General features: G+C 39.4%; 1 protein-coding gene across 3 annotated transcripts in view; it reads left to right on the top strand.

The window, feature by feature from the left end:
* Window positions 1-14,220, top strand: part of PTPN4 (protein tyrosine phosphatase non-receptor type 4) — a 177,737-nt gene that overhangs the window by 124,206 nt on the left and 39,311 nt on the right. For all 3 annotated transcript variants that reach the window (XM_077755303.1, XM_077755302.1, XM_077755304.1), the window contains 2 exons: window positions 150-308; window positions 13,754-13,913. In XM_077755303.1, coding sequence (XP_077611429.1) covers window positions 150-308; window positions 13,754-13,913 — 319 coding nt within the window. The remainder of the gene's footprint in view (window positions 1-149; window positions 309-13,753; window positions 13,914-14,220) is intronic.

The raw sequence follows: 14,220 nt of genomic DNA, 5'->3' as shown, positions 1-14,220 counted from the left end.
TGAGAGAAGAGAGACAGTGCGAGCTCAGTCAACATGGTTAGTCTTAAAACCACACATCTACTTTCTAATGTAATCATACAAACAAAAAACTGGAAAAAAATTGAATTAAAGCACATTTTTGACTCAGTTTTTTTCCCCTCTTCATGTAGTCGAAATTCTGCATTCACACAAGAAGGAACCCGGTTACGACCATCTTCAGTGGGTCATTTGGTAGACCATGTGGTTCACACGTCCCCAAGTGAAGTGTTTGTGAACCACAGATCTCCATCTTCAACACAAGCTAACAGCATTGTTCTGGAATCATCACCGTAAGATCTTTTCCATTTAGCTTCCTTCTTATAAACAATAATGCCCCAAATTGTTTTCTTTGAAATAATCTGGAAAATTAGGGTGTTTGATACAAGTATTTATTTATGCAGTGTTTTAAAATTTTATGTATTTGTAAATGTGCTTATTTGTCCCTGAGAGTTCTTTGTACTCCCCCCACAACCTAAACAAACAACTTTTTTTTTTTCATTAATCCAGTATGTTCTTGAAACTTTTGTGCACATACTGAAATGTTTGTTCAGATGTAGATGCAGCACTGTGATCAGATAGTAAGGAACTAAAAGTAGAGTTTTTAATATTTTTCAAGAAGGGAACCATAAGAATGAATAGGTAATGAATAGAAAATGATGGAAAAATTATTTAGCAAAGGAGAACCAAGTAAGATGACTATCATACTGAAAGTAAGTCATAGAAAGTATGCACACATCATTTTTGAAACTCATTTTCTCTCATATTACATACTGGCACGTAAATTCAGCTTCATAATCCAGCATTTATACCTCTCAGTTTCATGCACAACATACTTATCCTCACATTAATATATAAGACCTTGACCTACTGGTTTATATAATGTCATTAGTCCATATGCAAGTAAAAATGCAGTGCATGAATTAGAAAAGTGAAATTCTTTACAAGAAATGTAGATAAGTAAAAAGGATTCCCTTATTGTTGAGAAGGAGGAAGGTGTAGAATGTAGTGACTGTGATCGGTCCTGAAGAAAGGACGGGTCTGAGAGGGGTGGGTGGAAGAGGAGATGGACTGATCAGCACAGCAGGTCGGTGCAGGAGTGTGGGGTCATGTGACAAGACACAGAGAAAACCGTTGTCCTCACTGTAGGGGCAGCCAAGGAAGACTTGCAAAGCCATTAAGACACATGGAATTTAGTCTTGGTAACATGTCTTAGTAAAACATTTTGATTGTGTGTGTGTAGTAAAAAGGATGGAAGGACAGGAAAGATACGCCCTGCACAATGACACCTGTGCAGAATGAGTTGACAGGAGACAAGATTGATGGAAATTTTGTTTTTGATTACTTCAAAAATTAGCATTATAAACTCTGATTTTTAGTTAACAAGCGTGTATTTTCTAATTCTGAAACTTTAAAAAGTATAATAATTAAGAACATGATCGAAATGTTAATTGATTAAATTTAAAATTGGCATAATTTGAGCAGATAGAAATAAACCATATAGAGGAATCTCAAAAGTCTGTCTTGTTACAGAACAATAATACCACTCCCAGGACCTAACCGAATTGTCTCCATCCAGTTTTTAAAGGGCCTTTTTTGTAAAGACACATACATACGTGTGTATATATATATATATATATATATATATACACACACACACAATTGATTTTTTCCATATGTAAATTTTATGGGTTCACCAATCCAAAAAAACCTTTGTTCCGGTTTCCTGAATTTAAGTGCAGATGCAAGTTTAGGATAGATTGGAATTGTGCTGTTTTTGCTTCCCCATCCGGATCCACAAGAATTTCAAATGCTTGGATCTTTATCTTTGGATATGTAGTTTATGAGATTTGTGTATTTTGTATTCAATCTTGAATCTCTAACACTGCATTTGAAATCCAGCCAGTTTTAACCTTAAGAATAATGAGAGAGTTCTGAAAAAATAAGCTTAATGGTAAACAAATAATTTATATTAACTGTTTACAATCAGCTTTTTCATAAATTGTCTCAATGTTGAAGAGAACTCAGTGAAATAGAAAAGACTTTTATTCCCCATTTATAGATGAGAAGGCCCCACTTAACAGGACTTGTCCCAAATTGTAGAACTAAAACTCAGGTCTTCCCTATCTGACCCAGCAGAATTTGTATGCTAGACAAGGCTTCGTTGATTGATTGATCAGTTGGTTGGTTGGTTGATTTTTGCAATTCAGGGAAAATATTTTGCAACTTGGAATCTATAGGATTTAGTTTTATATTGGCCAAATGTGAAAAGAATTCAGACAGTGTGTCAGATGAAGCACAAAGCATTTCAACATGTATTGAAATAGATCTTGAGATCATCTCACCAGTCCCTAGTTTTTGAGTGAGTATAGGGCCTTTGAGGTGAAACCTCAGCCCTGACTTTAATCACTGCGTCAGGTCATCTTCCTCACAGGACGAAAACACTGCTAACTCATAGGTGTGTTTATTATGGAAACAAATAGGAGGTTGTTTGTACTGCTTAGAATAAAGTTACCATTTATAGGCAGAGGTAATTGAAACTACAGTCTGCCATTTCCTTCCTTCCTTTAAATGTTTCACAGAAAATTAGACTGTTTGAGTTTGTGATTTTCTGAGAAAAACAATAATCCTAAATTAACTTGAAAATACTTAACAGGTGTTTATTTTACTAAATTCATATTTTAGTAAATTCAACAGGTGTTTATTTAGTAAACCCACAAATATTAATATACTCCTGTCAGTATGTAAGAGGGAAGTTTGGACATTTCTACAAAATCATCACAAAGCATGTGAGTTGGGTGGTTAAGATTTTATTAATAAAATTTTTTTTAATGTTTATTCATTTTTGAGAGAGAGAGAGACAGAGTGTGGGAGGGGCAGAGAGCGTGGGAAACACAGAATCTGAAGCAGGCTCCAGGCTCTGAGCTGTCAGCACAGAGCCCAGTGCAGGGCTCGAACCCACAAACCACGAGATCATGACTTGAGCTGAAGTCAGACACAACCAACTGAGCCACCCAGGCACCCCTAGGATTGTATTTTTTTATTTTGATGCATATTGCTAAGGGCAGCAACAGAGAGCTGCTTTGACTGCAGAATAAGCTGCTTTCATTTCTGCTGTTGAAGTATTCATGAGGAAATTTAAAGCTGACTGGACTCAAGTAAATCAGCAAACCTTTCGCCTCCCTGGCTTGATTGACAGTTTTAACAATTTTTTTGATGCATTGTTACAATATATTGCTGTGTCCACAGCAAAGTGCACTTAAAAGTAACATTTTCATTATTTTTTTAAATGTTACAGTTGAAGATAAGCAAGTTACAGTTAAACCTTGGATTGTGAGTAACTTGAGTAACTTGTTGTCCAAGTGTTCCGCAAGATGAGCAAACATTTCTTTAAAAACATTTAAAGATAATAATAAAACATTTAATGTTTTATTTATTTTTGAGAGGGAGAGAGAGAGAGAGAGTGTGAACAGGGGAGGGGCAGAGAGAGAGAGAGAGAGGGAGACACAGAATCCAAAGCAGGCTCCATACTCTGAGCTGTCAGCACAGAGCCCAGCACGGGGCTTGAATTCATAACCTGCAAGTTCATGACTGGAGCCAAAGTCAGATGATCAACCGACTGAGCCCCCCACATGCCCGAATGAGTGAACATTTCTAATAATTTTAACTTCATAAATGACCGATGTCTTACAATATGAATAGTATGTGATGCCAAATGTCACTTGACTACAACTGAGCTAATGGTTCTCTCTCTCTTCTCACTGAGGGATTGTTGTTCATCTCCTTTGCTCAGATGCTCAGTCTCAGACTGTGGTGTCTGGCTGAAATCCATGATTTTTCAGAATGTTGGAAGGTGCACACAACTGGCACTAGTGTATTTTTTGTCAGTTTAAAGCTCCTATGGACAGTTCTTTGCTTTTCCATACAAGAGAAGGCTTAGGAATGCTTTGCTTTATTCTGGGTCAGGCTGCCTGCAGGTACAGACCCTTTCCTCTGCTGCCTTATTGCCAGTTACATTATTATTATCATTTTTAAAAATCTGGACAAAGATGAGCTTTATGCCAGTTACATTAAATATTGTCATATTAATCCTAACAAGAGTTTATTAATGCAGTACTGTAGTCAGCATATACAGTGGCCCCCATGCAGAATAAATTCCATTGAACCAATAGAGAGCAGTGATTCTTTTAGTGATAGTGAAAGTCATCTTATACAATAACTCTCCTCTCTCTTGTCTCCCTCACACAAGCCACGAAGGTTTTCAAAGGTCAGTGCAGGTTAATTTGTTTATTTTTCTTTATATTTTGTATTTTCTTATTGTTTTGTATTATATTACAGTATTATAATCATTTTTATATGAATATTTTGGGATTGTGGAACAAATCATCTGAGTTTCCATGATTTCTTATGGGGAAAGTCGCTTTGATATTACAAGTGCTTTGGATCACAAGCATGTTTCTGGAATTCATGATGCTTGCAAATCAAGGTTTTACTATATTTGTATTGAAAAACCCTACTATGAGAGCTGGGCTTTGGAACACTTTTGGAATTCTATTCTCCTCACCCTTTCTCTGATATTCTCATCACCCTTTACCCCATTCTTGATGTCCAGAAGTTAACACAAGTAGTACTTTTTCCTCCAGATTCTTTTGTGGGTAGATTTTGAACATTATGTTTCAAGCTTTGGTCCCACTCAACCCCCACCCCTCCACGTAGTTTAGGCAAATTATTGGTTTTAAATCTATTAACACCATTGAGTTAGAACTATGTTATGAGAGTTTAGAATATAGGTGTGTTACCACTTATAACCAAATGGCATGATAGAAAATAGTCTTGGGATATGCTCTGGTAAGTTCTGTTGAGGCCTCAGATACGCTCCAATAGGAAGGTTGTTTAGCTCAGACTGGTTTCTAAATTGGCTTCTGAGAACCATTTTATTTGGAGAAGAGTCCACTGCTGGAAATAATGTGAAAACCTCTGATGTAAAATAAAATAGCTCTGTTCCTGTTTTTTGCAGTTGTTTTGATTAAAGTACAACTATAACATAATGTTAAGAGCTCTGGATTCAGACTGGCTTTAAAACTTGGTTCCACTATTTCTAATTATGTGACCTTGGATGAGTCATTTTATCTCTGTAAGCCTCAATTTCCTCATCTGTAAAAACAGGATGATAATATCTACCCCGTAGTGTTGCTGTGAAATTGAATGAGATGAACAGTTAAGCAGAGAAAAAGTGTTTGGTAGATGTTAACTATAATAGTTGTGTAATTTTAGTTACTTTGGGAGGATATACTAGTAGGCAGCCTTTAATGTGTTATCACCCATTTATCTGTCTGTGTGTTTGAAGTATGGATGTCTAGTTGAATACAATGAAGAATTCTCCAAATTCTCTACTTTATCCTTAGGCCCTAATCACAAGAGACTCTTCACAGATTTCATAATCCTGAAGTATCAAATCCATTTCCCTGGACAGTCCCATGCCTGGACTGTCCCCTTCTAGTCTTATCTAGTGAGTCACCTCAGCTCTGTGCACACCTCATCAGTTCCTTTCACTTAGTCCTTAAAGATTTGCCTTCATTTTGCCCCTCTGAGCTATTGCCACTGAAAGTGTTATCTCCACACTCAGCTTCACCCAATTCCCATGCCAGTCTTGATCAAGTCTAGCAGCATACAGTTGACCCTTGAACGATGTGGGGGTAAAGGGTGCTAACTCCTGCATAGTTGAGAATTCACATATAACTTTTGACTCCCCCATAATTTAACTACTAATAGCCTATTGTTGACCAGAAGCCTTATTGAGAATATATGCAGTTGATTGACACATAGTTTGTTTGTTACATGTACTACATTCTTACAATAAAGTAACCTAGAGAAAAGAAAATGTTAAATAGAAAATTGTAAGAAAGAGAAAATACACCTAACAGTCCTGTACTATAAAAAAAATCCCCATGTATGTGGATCTGCGTAGATCAAACTGTTGTTCGAGGATCATCTGTAAATACCGGAAGGATCATGCAAATACCAGACCACTCTAGGACAAGGAAATAAAGAACCAAAGGAGCTGTGATGGGAGGAGATCATCACGGTAGGGGGAATCAGAGGATGCACCGTATTTGATGCTGCACTTGTGGCAGCAAGACCGGTCACGTTGGGCGCTGGGTTGCTGTAGCCGCAGGGCACTCACCTGCCACCCACACCTGACAGATGTCTGTATTACTCACTTGTGGGAGCTAAGATCAGAGACTTGGAGCTTGGGTGAAACCAGGCCTTTCAGGTCTGGGACCTTGATTCTGAAATGGATTCAGACTGACATAGCAATATGAGATTTTCAATTCTATTATTCTAAATATCATATCCTCAGAATTTATATGCACTTTCTTTTAATTTTTTTAATGTTTTATTTATTTTTGAGAGAGAGATAGAGACAGCATGAGCAGGGGTGGGTCAGAGAGAGAGGGAGACACAGAATCTGAAACAGGCTCCAGGCTCTGAGCTAGCTGTTAGCACAGAGTCCGATGCGGGGCTCGAAACCAAGAGCTGTGAGATCATGACCTGAGCTGAAGTCGGATGCTTAACCAACTGAGCCACCCAGGAGCCCCTATATGCACTTTTTAAACTGCCTTGAGCAGTAATTAGTAATCAGTCTACAGTGATGTTTACTTTGAAGTGCTGTGAATGTTACTATAAATTAGCCAACATGTCTGGAAGCTTGAATGTTGAATCCAAATTTTATCTGCATCTTAACATCGTAGAGGATAAGTATAAGATAGTATAGTTACTGCGCAGTAAAAACTAGGGACTGTAGTTGAAAGAGACATGAGCTCCTGGTATGCATCTTAGAAAATTAATCTTAAAAGAATCGATCAGCCCTGTCAAGTTTGTACTAGCATCTACCAAGAATATGGTTTTTGCTTGTTTTCTAGTCTTAACTTAGAATAAATTTTATGCTTCTATAAACCGTAAAGAGTTTCAGTTTATCTTGCCCATTTTTCTTTATTAAAAGTAACTAAAGTAATCCCTTTAAGGTTACACTTCTTTCTATACTCTCCTTATAGCAGATTTTTTCTACCTCACATCTCTAAATGAAGCCAAAGTATTACCACTATTTGTAAGACACCAGCCATAGCTCTGATGCCCACTTTTTTTTTAATGGTTCCTGTTTCCCAAGTCCTATATGAACTACCTGATAGTAAATGCTGGCTTTCTCTGTGAGTCACAGTTTTTCTCTCAGGAATTCTTTCTTTCTTTTCTTTTCTTCCTTCCTTCCTTCCTTCCTTCCTTCCTTCCTTCCTATCTATGTTTATTTATTTTGAGAGAACATAAGCGGGGTAAGGGCAGAGAGAGGGGGAAAGAGAGAGTCTCAAGCAGGCTCTGCGCTGTCAGTGCAGAGCCTGATGTGAGGCCTAAACCCACAAACCATGAGATGATGACCTGAGCTGAAATCAAGAGTCAGATGCTTAACTGACTAAGCCCCCAGGCGCCCCTCAGGGGAATTATTTCTAATGGGGCTGTGTTCCATTATGCTGTCTGCTGGTTCTTCCAAAGTATATGATGTCTCTTCAGTTTGTTATAATTAGCAGTTGTGGGCTTTTTGAGGTTTTTTTTTATTGTTTTTGTCTAGAAATTTTTTTTTTAAACTGGCCTATTTAATGACATTATTTTAAATATATTATAATTTCTAATTACAATGCATGGTTTACCAATGAAAGTCATCTTCCTAGATAATTGAATAAGTAGGAAATTGACTGCTCTCATGATCTCTACATTAGATATGAAGTAGGAAGTTATCATTTGTTAAAATAAATTGAGTTAATACATTTGGAATAAGTCTTTTTTTTTTTTTTTAATGTTTATATTTAAGGTGGGGGACAGAGAGAGAAGGAGACAACCCAGTGTGAGGCTCCAACTCACAAACTGTGACATCATGACCTGAGCTGAAGTTGGACGCTTAACCGACAGAGCCACCCATGCACCCCGCAATAGATCTTAAAATGTAGTTGAGAGGGGCATCTGGGTGGCTCCATCAGTTAAGCGTCCGACTTCGGCTCAGGTCATGATCTCACGGTTCGTGGATTCGAGCCCCACATCGGGCTCTGTGCTGACAGCTAGCTCAGAGCCTGCAGCCTGCTTCAGATTCTTTGTTTCCCTCTTTCTGACCCTCCCCTGCTCGTGTTCTCTCTCTCTCCCAGAAATAAATAAAACATTTAAAAAATAATAATAAAATAAAATGTAATTGAGAAGCTTTGTCCAAAATAAGAATTCATGAGTCTGTGTTGACATCCTTGATTACTTTGATAGACTATTAGATGGAGAGAGACGCAAATAGATATAGAATGGAGTTTGGTTATTGAACATAGAAAGGGCAGTTACCAGGATTGTATTGGGAGAATACAGAATTAGTTTGTAAAAGCTCCCAGATCAGCCTATCCCTCTGCAACAATCAGACATCTGGAGAGCCTGACCATCCCTATTTGAGAAGTTATTTTATCTTTTAAAAAAATTTTTTAACGTTTATTTGTTTTTGAGAGAGAGAAACAGAGCATGAGCAGGGGAAGGGCAGAGAGAGAGGGAGACACAGGAAGCAGGCTCCAGGCTCTGAGCTGTCAGCACAGAGCCTGATGCGGGGCTTGAACTCACGGACCGTGAGATCATGACCTGAGCCGAAGTCAGATGCTTAACCAGCTGAGCCACCCAGACACCCCTTGAGAAGTTGTTTTAACAAGAAAATTCTATAAAACAGTGAGAGGAGGCAGGTAGCCCTTTTCCTGAAATCCAAACTTACAGTGTTTTTCTCCTGTGTTATATCTTGAGTAAGCCTCTCAGTGTGTGCTGCATTCTCCTCATCTTTTCTTTAGAGCTTAGCTTAAATCCCAATCCAAGCCTGTATGCTTAGACTGTCTTCTATCTGTGTCTTCCCCTAGACTTTGTTTAAAGGAGAGATTATACGGGCCCCTGGGTGGCTCAGTCAGTTGGGTCTCCAACTTCGGCTCAGGTCATGATCTCACAGTTCATGGGTTCGAGCCCTGTGTCAGGCTCTGTGCTAATAGCCAGCTCAGAGCCTGGAGCCTGTTTCAGATTCTGTGTCTCCCTCCCTCTCTGACCCTCCCCTGCTTATGCTGGCTGTCTCTCTCTCTCTCTCTCTCTCTAAGAAATAAATAAAACATTAAAAAATTTTAAAAAAAGATTATAGTCATATACCTGCTGGAATCTGGCAAGTAACTGTGGGAGGGATTTATGTGGACTGGGATGCCCATGGCCCATATAAAGGCAGCAGCTAGTTCCTGGCTTTGACCAGTGATAATGCAGATCCATTCTTTCCAGAGTTTCTAGATACTCCATTCTGGAAATCTAGATACACGTATGATTTTTAAAATTTTTAAATGAGTCAATTAACTCCTACTTTATAAAGAAAAAAAAAATGGGCCAGATGTATGTTGGCCAAAATTGGCCCACAAGCCATGAATTTACAACCACTGTTTTAGGGCAATGAGTTCTAATTAGAAATGCATAATAAAAACTTCTGGAGCTTTTTGACTATATATACCTAATCTCTAACCCCAGAAATGTAGATTGAATCGTTTAAGCAGAATGCCCCATGTGTCTATACTGTCCCTCTCTTGAACTGAGCATTGTCACTGTTAGGCCCATACCCACCAAATTTGGCTCACTTAAATGTTGCACTGCAGATCAGACTTGAGTTCATCTCACTTGTATGTTTTAGGATGGGTGTGTATTAGGCTGTGGGCTGGACCACCACTAATACCGAAAAGTTACTTTGACTCCATTCCCAACTGATCTGAACCTTCCACTCTGCCCTATAAATCTTTGGTTTTGAGAATGTTTCCTGTGTATGACAACTATATGCAAAACTAGAAAAAAAAAACCTTTCTCTTTACCTTGCCTAAGTTGATTATACTCAACCCTAAGTAAGGGATGAGACCTTTTGAGTGATGGATTGATAGATGTAGAGTCCAGTGACTTCTGGTTTTCGAAAAGTCTTGAAAGCTTTTGATCAACTGCTTTTTAGAAATGTCACATCTGTGAGGCTGTTTCATGGAATGTCCATCTTTATGTGTCCTACAGCAGGCCATGGTTGAGGTACACATCTCTATTCTAATCTGTAGGAACAATTTCCTACACTAGCAACAGTTGAATGTATTAGATCTTAAAGGCTTGGGTTCTTGGCGGGAAACTAGTAGAATAAAAACAAGTATGTTTGGTACCTGCAATCTCTGATCATCAAGGTAGACCTCAAAGAAGTTTTTGCTGAAAATCAAGAGAAGTATATTTTTGATGCAGTCCTTAGAGACTTACTAGAATTTAGAATATTTTGTTCCCTAAAGACTTCTGTGTAGGAAGTTAGGCTGAATGGACATTATGGTTTACATACTTAGTGATGAAGTATTACATTATGTAAATTTGGAAGGACTATATTCTCTCTCTCTCTCTCTCTTTTTTTTTTTTTTTTTTAGTGTTTGTTTATTTTTGAGAGAGAGAGACAGACAGAGCACGAGCCAGGAAGGGGCAGAGAGAATCCAGGGAGGGAGACATAGAATCCAAAGCAGGCTCCAGGCTCTGAGCTCTCAGAACAAAGCCCAATGCAGGGCTGAAACCCACAAACCTGAACTGAAGTCGGATGCTTAAGTGACTGAGCCACCTAGGTGCCCCAAGACTAACTATATTCTCTCTTAAGAGAAACTTCCCTGGAGGACCATACAGTTAGAGCATTCATTCTTAATACTTGCTGACTTCATTGGCATTAATCAAATTTTTAGCTTCATTACCTGTATCTACCAGGTATTTAGCAGTGAGCTTCTAAGTAAGCTTCACACCTTCTGTACCAAAGGAGAGAACATCTGTCAGAGAGCCACTCTGACAGTAATCTCTGTGTCCGTTATCTTGGGCTAAATTATGTGGGTAGAAAATTATCCCAATTTCTAGTGACAACACAAAGATTCTCTCTTTCTTACATCATATGTATATCATGGATCAGTTATGGTTCTACTCCGTGTCATGTTCATTCCAGGACCCAGACTACTATTTGGGGAATGGCTAGTTAGCATAATGAATCATGAGCTGTTTTGTTTTGTTTTTAGTGTTTATTTATTTTTGAGAGAGAGAAACAAAACTTGAGCGGGGGAGGAGAGAGACAGACAGAGCACAAGCCAGGGAGGAGCAGAAAGAGGGAGACACAGAACCCCAAGCAGGCTCTAGGCTCTGAGCTGTCAGCACAGAGCCTGATACAGGCCTCACACCCATGAATTGTGAGGTCATGACCTGACTCAAAGTCAGAAATTCAACTGACTGAGCCCCCCAAGCACCCCATGAGCTGTTTTTTAAAGTATTCCTTCAGAAGTGACTACTTCTACTCACGTTTCATTGGCCAGAACAAGTCCTATAGCCAAGCCTGATGTCACTCAGGGAGGGATGGAGAATAACTTTTGAGCAATAATACAGTCTAATGCAGTTCCACTTCCTCAAGGTCTCACGGCTTGTATCTTGGGCATCTGTTGCCACTCAACACAAAAAGCGGAAACGGGGTGAAATCTGTGCCTGAATTGCACCACAGCAACCATTGAACTTGACACAGCAGCTATCAACTCTCTTACCGGGCCTTAGGCAGTGGGACAGTCCATAATTTTTTTGTGTTCCCCAAGACCTGGCATCGCAGAGATAAAAACCTCAGGAATAGTCAGGGCTCTTACAAAGAACCATTTCCCCTTACCTGTTCTAGCTTCCACAGCTTCCATGGATGTCTGCTGGTTCCCCCTTCTGGTCTTTGTGAAAACTCACAAGTAATGTTATTACATATACTGCACTCGTTCTTAAAAGCACCATTTTTAGGGGCACCTGGGTGGCTCAGTCGTTTAAGTGTCTGACTTCGGTTCAGGTCATGATCTCACAGTTGGTGAGTTTGAGCCCCACATCGGGCTCTGTACTGTCAGCGCAGAGCCTGCTTCAGATCCTCTGTATCCCTCCTCTCTGCCTCTCCTCCATGCACACTTTCTCTCTCTCTCTCTCAGAAATAAACATTAAAAAAAAAAGTTACCGTTTTTACCTTGAAGCTTCTTCTAAAGCTCTTTTATCAGTTCTTGCTGCCACAAATTGAAGCTTATGCTGCCTAATGTTAATTGGATTTTTGTTTCTTTAAATTATATACTCCAACAGCGTTTTGTCCAGTTTTGTTTCCTCATTGAGCTCAGCACTCTTACTCAGATTCCAATTTTTGATGTAGTATTGAGTTCATTAATTTCATGAATTGTGTCTTATTGCTTTTTTTTTTAATAGTTTGTTGTCAAGTTGGTTTCCATATAACACCCAGTGCTCGTCCCAACAAGTGCCCTCCTCCATGCCCATCACCCTCCGTTCCCCTCTCCCCTCCCCCCGCCTCAGCCCTCAGTTTGTTCTCAGCATTCAAGAGTCTCTCATAGTTTGCCTCCCTCTTATTTCTAAATGAATTGGGCCAGAGATGCCTGGTGGCTCAGTCAGTTAAGCATCTGACTTTAGCTCAGGTCATGATTTCACACTTCGTGAGTTCAAGCCCCATGTCAGGCTCTGTGCTGACAGCTCAGAGCCTGGACCCTGTCTCAGATTCTATGTCTTCTTTTTTCTCTGCCCCTCCCCTGCTCTCATTCTGTCTCTCTCTCTCTCAAAAATAAACATTAAAAAAAAATCTAAATAAATTGGGCCAATCACAAGTTCTTTAGGTTATACTAGGTGTTTTACCTGTGGAACAACTCAGCTCTCAATTCTGATTCCTCCCTGCCTCCCCTTTACCCTGGCTACCTCTGTGACTACATTGAAAACCTTAGTTTAAAGTGTTTTTGGAGGGGTGCCTGGGGGGCTCTGTCAGTTGAGCTTCTGACTTCGGCTCAGGTCACGATCTCATGGTTCATGGTTCGAGCCCTGCGTCGGTCTCTGTGCTGACAGCCAGCTCAGAGCCTGGAGCCTGCTTCGGATTCTGTGTCTCCCTCTCCCTCTTACCCTCCCCAGCTCACGCTGTCTCTCTGTCTCTCTGTGTCTCTCTCTCAGAAATAAATAAAACATTAAAAAAATTTTTTTAAGTGTTTTGGAAAGATGCGTATATTGTTGTAGTGGATTAGTAAGCATCTTTATCATGACATACTTAAAGTGTATTATGTAGAATTGTTTACAGATTTGACAAAGTATGGAGTTCAATGTACCACTTAAACTTCAAAGTTAAGATTTCACTTGTAAATAAATACAGTATTTTTTTTTTTGAAGTTTATTTATTTTGAAGAGAAAGCACAAGCAGGGGAAGAACCCGGGGCGGGGGGTGGAGACAGAGAATCCCAGGCAGGCTCTGCATTGTCTGAGCTACCCAGGTGCCCCTATAAATACAATGTTTAAAGCTTATCTCCTACTAAATGTTGTGATATCTGAGTTGCTTGACTCTAGCTGTTATGTGATATGATGTTATTTTTTACCCTAGCTTTTAAAATAACAATTCTAGGGTGCCTGGGTGGCTCATCTGGTTAAGCATCTGACTCTTGATTTTGGCTCAGGTCACGATATCATACTTGGTAGAGTCAAGCCCCATGGCAGACTCTGCACTGACAGCATCGAGCCTGCTTGGGATTTTCTCTCTCTCCCTCTCTCTCTGTCCCTCCCCTGCATTAGCACATTCTCTCTCTCTCAAAATAAATAAATAAGCTTAAAATAACTATTCTAGAAGACAACTTCCAAAATACTCATGTTTCGCTTTTTTCTTACCTAGATCACAGGAGACCCCTGGAGATGGGCAGCCTCCAGCTTTACCACCCAAACAATCAAAGAAAAACAGTTGGAACCAAATTCATTATTCACATTCTCAACAAGATCTGGAAAACCATATGAATGAAGCTTTTGATGTTCCATCTTCCCCTGAGAAATCTACTGTAAGTAGCTTCTATTCTTACATCTTTTTTATTCTATTCTATTCTGTTTTATCTTATCTTTTAGAGAGAGAGAGAGAGTGGGGGAGAGGAGGAGAGAGAGAATCGTAAGCAGGCTCCACACTCAGTGGGGAGCCCAACACAGGGCTTGATTCCACTACCCTGGGGTCATGACCCAAGCAGAAATCAAGAGTTGAATGCCCAACCAACTGAGCCACCCAGGCGCCCCCCCTTTGAAATGTTTTAATCTGTAATAAAATTTCTTTTATACTGTGGTATGTTTTGTCTGTAAATTATATTATTGTACTTT

Source organism: Crocuta crocuta, unplaced genomic scaffold (genome assembly GCF_008692635.1).
Source record: "Crocuta crocuta isolate KB4526 unplaced genomic scaffold, BGI_CrCroc_1.0 scaffold548, whole genome shotgun sequence".
Classification (NCBI taxonomy): domain Eukaryota; kingdom Metazoa; phylum Chordata; class Mammalia; order Carnivora; family Hyaenidae; genus Crocuta; species Crocuta crocuta.
Note: the sequence above shows the minus strand (reverse complement) of the source record. Positions and strands in the feature narration are given on the sequence as shown.